The following is an 18,011-nucleotide window of genomic DNA, read 5'->3' on the forward strand; positions in this document are numbered from 1 at the left end:
TGTGTGTGTGAGCGTGTGTGTTGAGCGCGTGTGTTGAGCGTGTGTGTGAGCGTGTGTGTGTGAGCGTGTGTGTTGAGCGGGTGTGTGTGAGCGTGTGTGTTGAGCGTGTGTGTTGAGCGCGTGTGTGAGCGCGTGTGTGAGCGTGTGTGTTGAGCGTGTGTGTGTGAGCGTGTGTGTGTTGAGCGTGTGTGTGTTGAGCGGGTGTGTGTGAGCGTGTGTGTTGAGCGTGTGTGTTGAGCGCGTGTGTGAGCGTGTGTGTTGAGCGCGTGTGTGAGCGTGTGTGTTGAGCGCGTGTGTGAGCGTATGTGTTGAGCGCGTGTGTGAGCGTGTGTGTGTGAGAGTGTGTGTTGAGCGTGTGTGTGTTGAGCAGGTGTGTTGAGCGGGTGTGTGAGCGTGTGTGTTGAGCGTGTGTGTGTGAGCGTGTGTGTTGAGCGTGTGTGTGTGAGCGTGTGTGTGTTGAGCGGGTGTGTGAGCGTGTGTGTTGAGCGTGTGTGTGTTGAGCGGGTGTGTTGAGCGGGTGTGTGTGAGCGTGTGTGTTGAGCGTGTGTGTTGAGCGTGTGTGTGAGCGTGTGTGTTGAGCGTGCGTGTTGCGCGTGTGTGTGTGAGCGTGTGTGTGAGCGTGTGTGTTGAGCGTGTGTGTGAGCGTGTGTGTGTTGAGCGTGTGTGTGTGATAGGTTAGATAAGTATAGTTTCTTTTATACAGCTGTGTATTTCATTAAGTGATTTCATGCGTTAAAAGACAATGGTTAAAAACTGGTTTACAATAAATGTGAATTCACAGAAGCCTTAACTTAAATAAATGTTATGTGTCATGTTAGAAAAGTTGTTGTTTTTGTCATTTCGGTCATATGATCGGTTATCAGCCAGAATGCCTGAATCCTGTGTTCTTGATCCATTGCTTATGTCTTTTACCCGCCACTAGGGGATTTCCGTGCCGTTTCTCCTCATTGCATTAAACCCCTGCAAGAGGGAAACAAGTACAAATCACTCTCGTGATTATTTCTCCTGTTTTCAGGTAAATGTTACAGATTGTCATTTTCTTGTCACCTGTAAATAAGACGTTTTGATTGAAATAAGTTATTTTGAGTAAGTTAAGTTAAGTTCTTTTATATGTGTACTTTGAAAGTTGAGACACCACGTTTTCTGTGCCCATGAACCTGCGCTCCGCCATTTTGGGCCAGTACAGATAATGTGGTGGAAGATTATTTTGCTATTTTCTGTATATTATGTGAAATTATTTGGTAAATGTTGTTGTTGTTCCAAGGTCGGACATTTGAAATGTTGTACACGTGTGTTAACTTTGATTGCATTAAACCCCTGCAAGAGGGAAACAAGTACAAATCACTCTCGTGATTATTTCTCCTGTTTTCAGGGGTGCAACATTTGGAGGCACCGCTGGGATAGCTGTTTAGATGTCTGGTGTACACAGTCTGTGCACCGCAGTTTAAATCAGCTAAATCCCCCCACACAATTCAGGCAGACGTAGCGAGGAGGAGTGTGTGGTAAAGGAGAGCTGGCAGCAGTGTTCCAGTCTACGCATCCTGAGGCCAACCAGAGATCATCAGGAGCTGCAAAGACCATACACCTCAGCGTCACCTATACCTGCAAAAGTTCCTCCTGTCTACTGCCACAATGTCGACGCTGGAACAACTAAAAGATCAAATTGTGCGTGAAGTGCACACCTTGCTCAAAGACCAATTAGTGACCATCTGTGAGTACTTGGGTATAGCAGACAAAATAAAGGCCAGCACAAGAACACGCCTGTCTCTGCTAACACATATCCAGATGCACATTGGAAGAGATGAAATGGAAGAACTTGAGGATCAAGGAATGTCAGAACTACTGTTGTTTAATGACAAGATTGCTGAAATAATAAAAGTTGGAAAAGAAGACCAAGATACAAATGAAAGAGGTGATTCAGAGCACACAGACGAACCAACTGCTACTTCACTGGTAACAGAGACAGTTAAGGTAGTCAACAACACAGTGGCTCAACCCCAGTTTCAACCAAGTAGCCACCCTGTGAGTAGTGTACCTGATCACAAGCAACAAAGTCCCTACTGGCAAAAGGACTTCAAAATATCAGGCCAGATAGGCGAGCCGGGCCAAAAGGATAAACTGACATTTTCCAGTCTTGCTCACCAGATTGAGAACGGACTGAGCAGAGGCTACTCAGAGCTGGACATTGTAGATTCTGTCATTAGAGCAATTCTTCCAGGCCTACAACTACGCAGCTACCTGGAGGGAAAGACCCAGCTTACCTTGCCCACTCTACGTCGCATTCTACGCTCGCATTTCCAAGAGAAGAGTGCCACTGAACTCTATAAACAACTTGCTTCAGAGGTACAGAACCCCAAAGAGACCGCACAAACTTTCCTTATGAGAGTCCTAGATTTGAAACAGAAAGTATTGTTTGCTTCACAAGAGTCAGAATCAGGGCTTAAATATGACCCAGCTCTTGTCCAGCGTATGTGTTTACACACAATACTTACAGGCTTTCAGAGTGACGGTGTCAGAATAGACATGCAACCACTATTGTTAGACCCTGAGACCTCAGATGAGCTCTTGTTAGAGAGGTTAAATATGGCTTGTGCTAATGAAACCGAGAGAAAAAACAAGAAAAGGTGTTTAGCCTCACAGTCGGCAACAAGTGTGAGTGCAGTTGAGTTACATGACACAGTGCCCGCCAAGAATCCAGTGAAAGAGGTCAAGCCTAAATTTCCTTCTGAACTGTTTACTGAACTAGCAGAGCTTAAGACGGGTGTAGCCTCCCTTAAAGGTCTCAGTGCAGAGATAGCGCAAATTAAAGAGACATTACAGCAGCCAGTGACTAGTCTTCAGTCATATGCCCCTCCACCAGCTATGCAGTATGATAGAGACCCACAGATGCAGTTTTATAGCTATCAGGGCCCCCGCCAAAGACCACCACCCCCTAAGTATCCAGCGCAGCACTACCAAAGTCGTCCAGCTCGTCGTGAGAGGAGGTGCCACGCCTGCCAGCAAACCGGGGCCAGCGAGCGCTGCACACACTGCTACTTCTGTGGGAGTGGAGAACACTTTCAAGTTGGATGCAGAAACAGAGGTACAAGACAACAACAAGAGAGGCATTTAAACAGGCAATGGTTACCACCGAGGGACGAGTGTTAACCATCGCCCACCACAAGTCCCAACAGTGTACCAACTGTAAACAAGAACATCCAAATAATACCCTGCGGCAGTGTTCAACATGTAAAAAGACACTTTATTGTTCAAGAACATGCCAGAAGCAACACTGGAACGAACACAAGAGACAATGCATTGAGTTAAAGACAAACAATGGAAATAAAACTGTCCATATTCCACTGCCACCAGCCCAGGTAAACACCACGCACAAAGTCACATCTCTGGTGGGCAGACAATGCCTGGTCGAGTGTCTCCTGGATGGCCACAGACTCCAGGCTCTGTGGGATTCAGGCTCGCAAGTGTCAATCATCGACGAGAAATGGAAAGAGGACTATTTGCCACACATAAAGTTGAGAGATGTTGCAGAGCTCATGGACTCAACTCAACTGAGTTTGAATGCAGCCAATGGAACCAACATGCCGTACCTCGGGTGGATCGAGACGACTTTTCAACTCATTTCCGGAGCTGAACCACCTGAGAGAATAATTATCCCCATGCTGGTGATGAAAGGTTTTTACTTGTCACACCCCATTATAGGTTACAATGTCATTGAATACCTCCTGAATAAGACTGAAAAGGCAAAAGTATACAGTACAGTGAAAAAAGCATTCCCCGGCCTCAGAAGGAACAAGGTGAAAGCTTTCATTCAGGCTGTCAGCGCAGATACCGTAGATGAGTTTACAGTTAAAACTAAGAGAGACTGTATTACTGTACCAAAACGAAGTCACATTCCTGTTGAGTGCCGCATAGCTGCGCAGCCATTTAAAGAAGACATGACTATGCTGTTTGAGCCAGTTTTAAATCCGCAGTGGCCAGACGATTTAGAGTTCTTTGACACTTAGGTAGGTTACCCTTTTTAACTTTAACCAATCATAAGTGTTGATGTCTCTAATCCCACTGATCATGATATTGTCCTGTTAGGCCGTATAGTAGTGGGCACAGTGCAGACTATTACTTCCATCTTACCTGCTCAGGTGTTTGAAAAAACTACTGTAGCTTCAGTTATTCCCACAGGTACACAGTCACCCTGTAGCACTAGTGAAAGTTGGCACCCACCTGTAGATCTCAGCCATCTCAGTGAAGAACAGAGAGTAATCGTGCAGCAAATGCTTAGAGATGAGTGTGAGTCTTTCTCTAAAACGGACAATGACATAGGCTGTATCGAAAACTTGAAAATGACTATTTCACTCAAAGACAATGAGCCTGTTAAACGCACATATATGTCAGTGCCACGCCCACTCTATCAAGAGATGAAAAGTTACTTACATGATCTAATAGCACATGGCTGGGTCAAAAAGTCAAACTCATCATACTCCTCACCAGTTGTGTGTGTTAGAAAAAAGGATGGAACTTTAAGACTGTGCATAGATTACAGGGACTTGAATAGGAAAACTCATCCTGACCGCCAGCCAATCCCTCGTGTTCAGGACATTATGGACAGTTTAGGTGGAAACTCTTGGTTTTCACTTTTGGATCAAGGAAAAGCGTACCACCAGGGGTTCATGTCAGAGGAAAGCCGGCCACTCACTGCCTTTGTGACCCCCTGGGGACTCTATGAGTGGATACGCATCCCTTTTGGACTGATGAATGCTCCTGCAGCATTTCAACGCTGTATGGAAGAGTGCTTGGAGGGACTTCGTGACAACATATGCATCCCATACCTGGATGACACATTAGTCTACAGCAAAACCTTCAACGATCATGTGGAGGATGTGAGAAAGGTGCTCCAGCGGCTAAGAAACGTTGGTATCAAACTTAAGCCAAGTAAGTGTGACATCTTTAAAGCTGAAGTACGCTATTTAGGCAGAATAGTGTCAGCAGAGGGCAGTAGAGTTGATCCCGCAGATTTTGAAGCAGTAAGAGCACTCAAAGACACTAACCCACAAAACGTTGGTCAGCTCAGAAAAATGTTAGGCCTTCTGTCATACTATAGACAGTACATAAAAGACTTTTCCAGAAAAGCAAGCTGTCTGTATGAACTGTTGAAAGCCGAAAAAGATACAGACAACTTAAAAGTGACAAAGAGAAAACAAAAGAAATCCAGTCCAGTTGTGCCCTCAACAAAACAAATATTGTGGACTGATCAACACCAAAGTGCACTTGAGGAACTAATAGACTGTTTGCTCAACCCACCAGTGCTCGGCTTCCCGGAGTTCACTCAGCCGTTCATCGTACACACTGACGCCTCACACAAGGGACTAGGTGCAGTGTTGTACCAAAGACAAAATGGTAAGCTGCGAGTTATTGCTTATGGCTCCCGCACATTAACAGCAGCTGAAAAGAACTACCATTTTCATGCAGGCAAGCTAGAGTTTTTAGCTTTGAAGTGGGCTATCACTGACAAATTTAGAGACTATTTATACTATGCCCCAACATTCACTGTGTTTAGTGACAACAACCCGCTAACATACATTTTGTCCACTGCTAAACTTAACGCAACAACTTCTAGATGGGTTGCTGAGCTTGCTGACTTTCACTTCACTATTAAGTACAAACCTGGAAAGGAAAATGGTGATGCTGATGCTTTATCCAGAATGCCTCTAGATGTAGAGACATTAATGAGAGACTGTTCTGTAGAACTTGCACCTAACTCTATTTCAGCTGCTATTCAAGCCATTGAGGTGCAAAACGACACTCCTGCCACATGGACATTATCAGTAACAGCCATGTCGGTCACAGCACAAGGTGAGCCAGCTGAAGCGTCATTCACGCCCATACCGAAAGAACTGTTAAGCCAAGCACAAAAGACTGATCCTGTTATAGGCCCTGTATTACAGTGTAAACAGTCAGATTCAAAGCCACTGACCAAAGAGCTAAAAACCTTCAGTCCGAAAACCAAATGTCTGTTCAGAGAATGGGACAAGCTAGCACTAGACCGTGATGGTATCTTATACAGAACCACATTTGCCCGCAAACAATTAGTCCTGCCAGAACAGTTCATAAAGACAGTGTTTGAAGAACTGCACAACAACCTGGGTCATCAAGGAGTTGACCGCACAGTTTCCCTAGTACGTGATCGCTTCTTTTGGCCATACATGCAGTCAGACATTGAGCATTATGTGACCAAAGTTTGTTCCTGTGTCAAACAGAAAAAGCCCAATCGTGACACAAGAGCACCTTTATGCAATATTGTAACCACACAGCCGTTTGAACTTGTGTGTATAGACTTTTTACATCTTGACAAATGCAAAGGCGGTTATGAATATATTTTAGTGATAGTTGACCACTTCACACGCTTTGCACAAGCCTATGCCACAACGTCAAAGTCAGGGAAAACTGCAGCAAACCTTGTATTCAATGACTATGCCCTGAAATTTGGTTTTCCTTCTCGCATTCACCATGACCAAGGCGGTGAATTTGAAAATCAGCTATTCACGCAGCTCAAGAATCTAAGTGGCATGGCAGGCTCTAGAACAACGCCCTATCACCCAATGGGGAATGGCCAAGTTGAGCGAATGAACAGGACATTGTTACAAATGCTTAAGACGCTAACTGAAACACAAAAATCAAACTGGAAGGAATCTATCAACAAGTTAATGTACTCGTATAACTGTACACGCTGTGAAGTAACTGGTTATTCCCCCTTTTATCTACTGTTTGGACGGTCACCCAGATTACCAGTAGATATGCTCTTTGGACTATATTCAGATTCAAGTTTTCATGACCACAGAGACTATGTTGAAAAATGGAGAAAAGGCATGGAAGAAGCCTATGCCATAGCAAATGAGAATGCAAAGAAAGCTGCTGATAAAAGCAAAAGACATTATGACACCAAAGTGAAGAGTTCTGTGTTACAGCCTGGCGAGAGAGTTTTGGTCAAAAACCTGACACCAAGGGGAGGCCCAGGGAAACTAAGAGACTATTGGGAAGACACTATTCACACAGTAGTCAGACAAATGGGTCCAGATCTCCCAATCTATGAAGTAAGACCAGAGAGAGGCAAAGGACGCTCTAGAGTGCTACACAGAAATTTACTCATGTCATGTGACCACTTACCTTTTGAATGTGACCCTGATAAAGACAATGCAGCAAAACACAAAAACAGAAGCAAACCTGCTCGAGACAACCCTGTGTCAGACGATGAGGAGAGTGGTGATGAGTACAGCTTTTACTATGCACCACCTCAGCATCATGTGTTCCAGCCATCAGACTCTCCTGTTGAACCGTTAAGAGAACCTCCGGCAGTGAGACATCAGCTTCCAGAACCAGCACCTGCTGCATCACCAGAGCCCCCTGGTGGAGACCAACCCGACGTTCCTGACCCTGTTGCTGTGGAGACAACCCATGAGGAGACGGATTCTGCGGATGGTGACCCACCGGCCCCTCCATCGCCTGCTGCACCTGAGGGACCAGAGGAGCCATCGCCCCAGCGACCTCAACGAGAGAGACACCCGCCGAGACGGATGACCTACAACCACCTGGGCACTCCATCCTGCTTCAGTGTCCAGCCTGCCCCATCACTGCATCCTGTGTATCCAGGTTTGGTGCCATGGTTTCCAGCTCTACAGCCATACTACGCCCAGCCCTTTGGTATGTATGGATTACAACAAACTTGAGTTGACATTTTTGCCATGGATGACCTGGTACGAAAGACTGTCGTCAAATCTACGTTTGCTACTTTTGGATTATGAATGCAGAAAATGGACTGTTTATGGACTATAGTCTTCAGTTCTAACCTGCGGATGGTTTACTCTTCTGTTGACGGACTAATGAGTAAACATGGACTCTGAAGAAACATTTTTTTTGGTATAATGTCGAGACGACATTTTTCAAGTGGGAGAGAGTGTGATAGGTTAGATAAGTATAGTTTTCTTTTATACAGCTGTGTATTTCATTAAGTGATTTCATGCGTTAAAAGACAATGGTTAAAAACTGGTTTACAATAAATGTGAATTCACAGAAGCCTTAACTTAAATAAATGTTATGTGTCATGTTAGAAAAGTTGTTGTTTTTGTCATTTCGGTCATATGATCGGTTATCAGCCAGAATGCCTGAATCCTGTGTTCTTGATCCATTGCTTATGTCTTTTACCCGCCACTAGGGGATTTCCGTGCCGTTTCTCCTCATTGCATTAAACCCCTGCAAGAGGGAAACAAGTACAAATCACTCTCGTGATTATTTCTCCTGTTTTCAGGTAAATGTTACAGATTGTCATTTTCTTGTCACCTGTAAATAAGACGTTTTGATTGAAATAAGTTATTTTGAGTAAGTTAAGTTAAGTTCTTTTATATGTGTACTTTGAAAGTTGAGACACCACGTTTTCTGTGCCCATGAACCTGCGCTCCGCCATTTTGGGCCAGTACAGATAATGTGGTGGAAGATTATTTTGCTATTTTCTGTATTTTATGTGAAATTATTTGGTAAATGTTGTTGTTCCAAGGTCGGACATTTGAAATGTTGTACACGTGTGTTAACTTTGATTGCATTAAACCCCTGCAAGAGGGAAACAAGTACAAATCACTCTCGTGATTATTTCTCCTGTTTTCAGGGGTGCAACATGTGTTGAGCGGGTGTGTTGAGCGGGTGTGTGTGAGTGTGTGTGTTGAGCGCGTGCGTGTGTTGAGCGGGTGTGAGCGTGTGTGTTGTGCGCGTGTGTTGTGCGCGTGTGTTGAGCGCGTGTGTTGAGTGGGTGTGAGCGCGTGTGTTGTGAGTGTGTGTGAGCGTGTGTGTTGAGCGTGTGTGAGTGTGTGTTGTGCGCGTGTGTTGAGCGCGTGTGTTGAGTGGGTGTGAGCGCGTGTGTTGTGAGTGTGTGTGCGCGTGTGTTGAGCGCGTGTGTTGAGCGCGTGTGTGAGCGCGTGTGTTGAGCGCGTGTGTTGAGCGCGTGGGTGTGAGCGCGTGTGTGTGAGCGCGTGTGTGTGAGCGCGTGTGTGTGAGCGCGTGTGTGTGAGCGCGTGTGTGTGAGCGCGTGTGTTGAGCGCGTGTGTTGAGCGCGTGTGTTGAGCGCGTGTGTTGAGCGCGTGTGTTGAGCGTGTGTGTTGAGCGCGTTCAGCAGGCGGCGAGCGTGCCTCTCCACTCAGAGGATGGAGTGGGCTCTATGGCCTCCACTCATCATTATTTCCTGCGCCATGTCACAAGGCGAACGCTCTGAGTGATGAGGCGCTTTCAGAACGCACGCACACGAGATCACGCTAAATGAGAGAAGCACAAACACACAACGGGATCGGCTTCCTACTGTTTTCCCAGTGTTTCCTCTGTTTCCCACTGTTTTCTCTGTTTACCCACTGTGTCCTCTCTGTTTCCCCTCTGTTTCCCCACTGTTCCCTCTTTGTTTTCCCAGTGTTTCTCACCGTTTCCCCACTATTTCCTCTCTGTTTCCCCACTGTTTCCTCTGTATTTCCCCACTGTTTCCTCTCTGTTTTCCCACTGTTTCCTCTCTGTTTCCCCTCTGTTTCCACACTGTTCCCTCTTTGTTTTCTCAGTGTTTTTCACCGTTTCCCCACTATTTCCTCTCTGTTTCTCCACTGTTTCCCCACTGTTTCCTCTCTGTTTCCCACTGTTTTCTCTGTTTTCCCACTGTTTACCCACTGTTTCTTCTCTGTTTTCCCACTGTTTCCCACTGTTTTTCCACTGTTTCCTCTGTTTTCCCACTGTTCCCTCTGTGTTTTCTCAGTGTTTTTCACCGTTTCCCCACTATTTCCTCTCTGTTTCCCCACTGTTTCCTCTCTGTTTCCCACTGTTTTCTCTGTTTTCCCACTGTTTACCCACTGTTTCTTCTCTGTTTTCCCACTGTTTCCCACTGTTTTTCCACTGTTTCCTCTGTTTTCCCACTGTTCCCTCTGTGTTTTCCCACTGTTTCCTCTCTATTTCCAACTATTTCCTCTCTCTTTTCCCACGGTTGGCCCATTGTTTTCCCACTGCTTCCTCTCCGTTTCCCATTGTTTCTCACTGTTTTCCCACTGTTTTCTCTGTTTTCCCACTGTTTCTTCTCTGTTTCCCCACTGTTTCTCACTGTGCAATGCCATGGTCCAGTCCATGTGTTTCAGAGTGATGAAAAAGTAGCATTGTTGCTTCTGAATATTGGTGAGTCTTCCGAAAGTTTCCTTTAACAGGAAGCGAAACTAAAGACCCATCTTTTAATGCTCATGTTTAGATTGCGGTAATACACTGTATTTAGTTTCTGGTCACATGACTTGCAATAATCACAATAACACAATGTAATATGTAAACCTAGTTATATTTACTCTAGCAGCAGTATCATATCCACAAATAGCCTGCTGTTTATGCATGTTTTCCTGGATGTGTGTACACAAGGCCCTGGTCAGCAGTGACTGGTCCAGTCTGGCTGCAGTCAAATTGCCTCATCGGGACAAACAGAAAATCAATAAGTGCCATTAATTAGTCTGGGGCCGAATGCTGCTGCTGCTGCTCATACAGTTCTACACAGCAACACCATCAGGACGCTTCATGGGACTGGACTTTAAAATGCTTATACTGTTCAGGATGAATCAGTGACACATTGGACTTGAACACCGAGGTTCAACTGCTGCTTGGAACATGTTTTGATTGCAGAGGTTTTCATGTTTACCCAGAATGCCTTGTTCATCACAGCTGACACGGAGAAACCAACTTCAAACCAAGAGCTCCAACAGTCCAGACTCTTCTGTGTACAATATTATTACTAGAAGTCGCACCTTTTTGCCTAGTTTGGCCGGGGTGCGACTTATACTCCAGAGCGACTTATATGTAATAGTATTTGTTATTTTCACACAGACAACCACAAGAGGGCGCTCTAGGCTCTAAGCGACGCAGGAGAAGATTCTGCACTTCCTCTTCCTCTGGAGTTTGTGGAGTTGTTTAGAAGTGACACAGAGGAAGAAGAATTCAATGGATTTAGTGATTTGGGGTAAAACTGATGCTTTGGTAAACTTGTTAGCATGTTCTTTATGCTATAGTTATCTGAAGAACTGTTAATATGTTACGTTAACATACCAGACCAGAAATGTCTGTTCTTGGATTTTATCGAATAAATGTCGCCAAAAAATGCAACTTATATATGTTTTTTTCTTCTTTAATAAGCATTTTTTTGGTTGTGGGAGTGATTTCAACCTTTTTTGCATCAAAAAGACACCGCAGCTACTACAACATTAACAAATCAGACCCTTTGGTAAAAAATGCAGGATATAATTTGACGAAAAAAGCCGGTGCCACTGTCTGCTTCTTTTAATGAGGCAGCGGTGACGCGTGTTCACTTTTAAACCAATCGATTATATTCATGCGTGACTCCAAATGCTACTTAGCAAAACCTGAAGGTACTCTACACGTTTCGGACCACTGATCCAAGAGCACACTCCACGGCCCTTTTAAAATGTCACTTTGTGCAGCCGCGCTCAGTGTCTCGTTATTGTTCATCATTAACACTGGGAAAAAGCAGCGCAGAGTTGATCATTGTTTATTAACCTTATCAATCATCAGACGTTAATTGAATGTGCTTCAGAATGAGTCTATTTATAATGCTCTATGGGCGTCGGGATGAGGGGAAATGGGCCGTGTCCATATTTCAAAAATAAATATACCTTTTGAATTGAAAAAAAAATAAAAAATCCACAAAATGTTGCATATAACAGGACGCAGAAACCAAAATGCTATTGCACGATATGAAAGATATAATGTAGTGTTCAAAAGGGTAATTACACCACGGGTCTATAGAAATGTCTCTTTCATGGTTGTTATGTACATCCTTTAAAGGTGTAATGGACGATTTGTTTGACCCAAATCTGAGTCTTTTTTCCTCGTGGCGTGGACAGTCGATTAGTCCTGCCACGTATCAATCATAAAACGCACCTACCGCTCACCTGCAGCCGCGTGTGGCTCGTCCCTACGTTTCCGCGTGCCTAAGCGCATTGATCTATCATAATATAGTTCCCTCAGTGTACGGGGCAAAATGAAGACGGAGAAAGACGAGCGATGCGATGCGCTCCGTCGCACTAATAAACAAACGCACGTGTGTGTTGTATCAGTCCGCACGGGGGAGTGCGCATGTGCACTTCCACCTGCGTTCTCAAATCGCCGAAAAATCGTCCATTGCGCCTTTAAGTCATAAAATGTCCAAATAAACAACTCTTACTCCTACTCCTACTACTAATACTAATACTAATACTAATACTACTGCTGTTGCTACTTCTCCAACTACAACTACTACTCCTCCTGCTACTACTACTACTACTACTATTACTACTACTGCCATAGCACAAAATACTTCCTACATACTTCTGCCTACATTATAGGGACAAAAATCATGTCTCTATGACATAAATCCTTTAATATTAAATCAACAACATGATTTAAAGCTCAGATAAGGGTTGACATAGGTCAAGCTTGGGTTTTTTTGTTTAGTGTTAGGCAATGTTTGTAGTGACTATGATTAAGGTTAGGACTTAAAAAATCAGGTCTCCAATGATGTAAATCCTTTCATATTAAACCACTACTCTTACTGCTGCTACTACTCCAACTCCTATTACTCCTACTACTACTACTACTACTACTACTACTACTTCTGCCATAGCACAAAATACTTCCACTTCCGCCTACATTATAGGGACAAAAATCAGGTCTCTATGACGTAAATCCTTTAATATTAAACTACTACTACTACTGCTGCTGCTGCTGCTGCTGCTGCTGCTGCTACTACTCCTACTCCAATTACTCCTACTACTCCTTCTACTACTACTACAGCACCAAATACTTCCAAACATTCTGCTTTCCAAACCGAATAACAGACGAAGGGAAGAAATAAGCTAAACTGTTTAATATTCCTCCCACATTCCCCCGTGGCCTCTTGTATTTTTCTAGCCGCGTTGCACGTTCTTTCACTGGTGTCAGGTGGAACTCGGCAGGTGCGCCCGTTCAGATTTCTCTCTCTTTCCCAACGCCGCTCCTATCTGGACACGAGATAGGGCCAAGTTTGTGCGCCACTGAGCCAAAATATTCAGCCGTGCCTTTAATTCAAGAAACGCAGTGTTGTCTTCACGTGTCGTAAAATTCTACAAAACTCAAATTGGGAAATTCCGTTATAATCATCTTCAAAAATAGACCTAGGTGTAATTTTTGTATTGCATTATTATTTTCAACAGCATGTGTGTTTTAAATCCTGCTGACACGTTAATTCATTTGTTTGATGGAGGAATTAGATGGATTTACAATTTCTACCAGTGCGTGTCTACAGTTGCAAGTATTACAAACAGATTTAAGTATTCCCAACCCAGATTCAAGTATTCCCAACCCAGATTCAAGTATTCCCAACCCAGATTTAAGTATTCCCAACCCAGATTTAAGTATTCCCAACCCAAAAAAACCCTCAATAAAACAACAAAATAGCAATAGAAATTAATCCGTGGACAGGGTTACCAGATTTTTACCAGGGAAAAAAAGGGGGGAAAGCCCAAAACAAGCTACCTGAGCCACATTCAAATAAAACCAAAGAAATAAGCAACTTGTTTAACATATTTTACAACAACTATGGCTTTAAAACATTCACAGCTTGTACTTCATTCGTTATGGGGTCTATTAACGGGAAACAGAACTGCAAAAATGCCAGAAAGGACCTCTTTTTATCGCGTTAAAGCGTTAACGTGCCTCTCATGACCAAAAAACACTACCCACAACTCTCAAACATGTGCAAATTTCAACAACAAAAACTCACAAAAAAAATAGAAGCCCAATGTTGCTATAAAGCAGCAGACTTGGCAACAACGTTTGTGGAATCCATCACTCACCAAACATATCCAGGTTAAACATTAGTGGCTTTTCTGTGTGTTTGCGCTTTGGGCCATATTGACAAAAGGTTCATCTTAAATCCAACCTTCAAATACTCATAATACTCATGCGCTCGAACGTCTCCTGTGCTCCTTCCTTGGAAAAAAAAAAAAAAACGGCCGTACAGCTATAATTATCAAAGGAGCAGGCGACCGAAGACATTCAGTAGTTTCCATGGTGATTCAAACGCAATTCCTGCACTAAAACCAGACGCTCCGAGAGCCACAATCGTCTTTTTTACACACACAACAATCCTGCAGGAATCCAATACGCAATCTGAAAAGCGAAAGCCGCCACATCCTGCTGTTTGTTCTAGATATACACTCCTTTGTCTCAATTTATTACCGGCATCGGTCGCTTTCAAAATAAACAAAGAGGCTCATGGCGGGAAGGAGAGTTAGCTTAAACGATTGGACGATTTTTCGGCGATTTGAGAACGCAGGCGGAAGTGCACATGCCCCTCCCCCGTGCGGACTGATACAACACACACGTGCGTTTGTTTATTAACGCAACGGAGCGCATCGCATCGCTCGTCTCCCGTAGATTTCTGTCCACTTCTGAGTCAGCTCGAACTGTCTTTCTCCGTCTTCATTTTGTACCGTACACTGAGGGAACTATATTATGATAGATCCATGCGCTTGGGCACGCGGAAACGTGGGGACGAGCCTGACGCGGCTGCAGGTGAGCGGTAGGTGCGTTTTATGATTGATACGTGGCAGGACAAATTATTAATCCACGCCACGAAGAAATATGATACAAAATTTGCTGAAAAAAATCGTCCATACCACCTTTAATTGTGGATTCTGTGGCATTTCTGTTTGAAATTCATCTTCTTTTCATATCCGTAATACGTTTGGGTGCGTGAGAATAGTTTAGTTCACGAGTGGGTATTTATCACATTGTGCGGAGTCCGATCTGGATGCAGAGTCACTTTTTGGGGACTTGCCTCCGTTGCAGGGACAAAAATCAGGTCTCTTCAATAAAATCATTATTTAAAGCTCAGATAAGGGTTGAAATAGGTCAAGCTTGGGGTTTTGGTTAGTGTTAGGCAATGTTAGTAGTGACTATTAAGGTTAGGATCAGTCTCCAGGAAATAAATGTGAGTCAATGTAAGTAGGGAAGTAAGGAATAACATCTCAATATAGATTTTGCGTAATCTTCACAAGAATATTCAAACAACATTTTAACAATGCATAAGAAATGTGCTAAAATGTGCTAAAATGTGCCTGCAAATGTCTTGATTGACATTTAAGTATCACACACAACATGAATGGACCATCGTATTGAGTGAGAAATATCACTTTATACCCTTATTTGGTAGATTACACTAGACATTTCTGCTTGTGCTTGAGTTTTAATCATAGACAATACAATTTATACATTCTAATTGTTTATCTTCAAAACAACAACTGCAATATTATAATGCATTTTTGCTATAACCGCAACCTCTACCAAGAAGCATGAAAACCTGTGGTAGATAAGTAGTAAACACTTGTGTAGCTAGCGTTCGTTTACATTTACTTGCAATTTCAGAACTATATTCCCCTCATGGTTGTTTGAAAAGCAATACATCCAAGACACAACAAAACACTCTTGAAAAGCTCTTGTTGCGCGCCCCTTGCATAAGCCCCTAGCCCACCACGTCTCATGTGCACTCATTTTTACATCGGATGAGTATTAGTCTGTCCTGGAGGTCTTGAAAGCAGGAGAACCGGTCTCTGACGCAGGAACCCCGACTTCCACCACGTCACACGTCCACACTCGCTTCATTACTGACTGACTGATCGTTCACGCCGCACGCACCTCAGCCCCCAACTCTGACAACGCACACACTTTTAAAATACTAGAGACTGCACCAAGAGCTGAAAAAAGTTGCGACCTCCCCAGGGTTTGTAACAGTTATAATTATTTTTGACAGGGCCCACCGACCGCACTGCAATTTAAGTTTACCAAGCAAACAGGTCTGTTCCCCTTTCTCGTCAGAGGCGCACGGTAATTACCCAGTTTTTATCGTCCCATCACAATCAAAAGTGTCGCCGTCTTTGCCTGAACGAGGAACACATTGGGACTCCATACAAATACAACTAGATGAACGTATATACAATAGCCACAAAATCGACCACATTTGGCTGGACTGTATTGACGCCTTACCTTGTTCTGATCAGTCCAATACAGGAAGTATCCTTTAGGGTCGACGGTTAAGGTCACAGAGGTCACAGTTGTCGAATCCTGAAAGCAAAAGCAAGAGAAACTCAGTACATTGGATACTGTTTTGCTAGTTAGTGAGTTTTAGGAGCAAGTAAGTGGTTTAAGAAGTGAAAATATGACATTCAACACTGAAATACGTCAAGGTCTAAGGATAATTTGCTGTTAAAATCATCTACAGTCGAGGTTATGTGTTTGTTTGGCGGCAGGTGGAGTTTGTAGCTCGTGCCGGCGCCGCACGCTGGGCAGCCCGTGCACGACGTCTCTTCGCTTTCATCACTTTACAATCCTCCCACACACCCTGATAATGCATTCACACAAACGTTCTGCCCTCGCCTGACGTTCCCAGTGTATCCTCACGTCCACGGAACAGGTTACTTTGCGTTGTATGTTTGGTTATCCGGTTATTGCCGTGGCCTCGTCCAGGATCTGAACCCAAAGCCAGAATCATGCCCCGGCTTGACCTGTTTCCGAGTGTATTTTTAGACGTCTTGTGCGTTTCTCGTTGCTATGACCGAACGTGCATCTGTATCTAAGTGTTACCTCTTTTCAGGAAGTTCAGGAAAATGTTATTCAATTTATTGTTACAGAGGCCAAATCACAACAGCGGTCGCCTCGCAGGGCTTTACAGAGATGTTGATTCAACCCGCAGGAAGTGGAATAGAAAATCAAACAACGAAACAGACTTTGGTCAGTGAAAGACAAGCGGATTAATCAACACAAATAAAACATGTAATAACACCAGACACAAAGGTGAGGAAACAGTTTAAAAGCCGTGTTGTTGGATGAGAACCAAACTCAACCAACTGACAAGGACAGAAAATGTTATCCAATCAGAGACGTTGATGGATAAGTGTATCTAAAGCAGTTTTTTAGATAGAGACCCGTCTTCCCGTACTTTGGACGGGGTATTTTAAAATGTGGACGAGCATTTTCGAGAGCAGGGACGGCCATTTTATTAATAAATCTTAGAAAAAAAGGGAAAGTTACCATTAAATCGGGCCGGGAAGCGTTTGACAATTGTTCGCCATTACAGTTTACTGTTTACAAGTGAAAATTTGCATGCTGCTCGCAGATTGGTCGACAGAATTTGTGTGCTTGGCTCTGATTGGCAGCTGAGCCGGTCCTGAGAATGCCGAAGCTACTCGGTATTTTGCCTTGTCAGCCCCTGTACCCCCGGACAAAATGATGTGGACGGGGTGTTTTCAAATCCTATCTTAAAGCCTGACCTAAGTCACATTAGCAAACAATTAATGTTAATATTCATGCCACTGACACAATCATCCAAAATCGGTCATAGAAGTTACATTTAAATTATGTATTGTATGGCTATGGTTAGGCTGAAAGCGCAGGACATTAGGGGATGTGCATCAGAAATTATGACATCGCATTCTATACGATGAACACAACCTATTTAACTATTCGTTGTGACAAATTTTGTGTAATTGGGATTCTAAACGTAAAAGTGACTCGCTTTTAGAGACGAGTCTTTGAGCTAAACCTCTGTTCACATTTTTATTGTAACCGTGAACGTTTTCTGCCAACAAATACACTTCATTGACAAATCTTGAATAAATGTTTTTAAAGTTCTGAAAAAAACTTGAAAAACATGCACTCTTGCTGTAAAGTCGCTTGTTTTCTCCACAAACTTGAAACATTTCTCGTGGGAGAGCTGCCGCCCGCTTGTCTCCATGGAGATGTTCTGACTTTGCCTCTAACATTCATAAGAATTGCAAAAAAAAACGTTTCTATTCCCATGGAGAATATTCTCAAGTTTGGTTTTTAACTTTCCACCTCCACATATAGATACATATAGATACATGGTTTCGCAGTACTTTTCTGTCTAGATACTGCAGTTGTCGTCTAGCGAGTATACAGTTTGGATCAGATCG

The 18,011-nt window shown here is 43.7% G+C and overlaps 1 protein-coding gene across 2 annotated transcripts in view; it reads right to left on the bottom strand.

Moving 5' to 3' along the window:
* The window catches only part of LOC140354967 (1-phosphatidylinositol 4,5-bisphosphate phosphodiesterase beta-1-like), a 314,396-nt gene that overhangs the window by 275,109 nt on the left and 21,276 nt on the right, over positions 1 to 18,011 (bottom strand). For both annotated transcript variants that reach the window (XM_072440120.1, XM_072440121.1), the window contains exon 2: positions 16,066 to 16,143. In XM_072440120.1, the coding sequence (XP_072296221.1) occupies positions 16,066 to 16,143 (78 nt within the window). The remainder of the gene's footprint in view (positions 1 to 16,065; positions 16,144 to 18,011) is intronic.

Source organism: Eucyclogobius newberryi, unplaced genomic scaffold (assembly GCF_026437365.1).
Source record: "Eucyclogobius newberryi isolate DKJ021-1_F unplaced genomic scaffold, fEucNew1.0.hap1 SCAF_1, whole genome shotgun sequence".
In the NCBI taxonomy this organism is placed as follows: domain Eukaryota; kingdom Metazoa; phylum Chordata; class Actinopteri; order Gobiiformes; family Gobiidae; genus Eucyclogobius; species Eucyclogobius newberryi.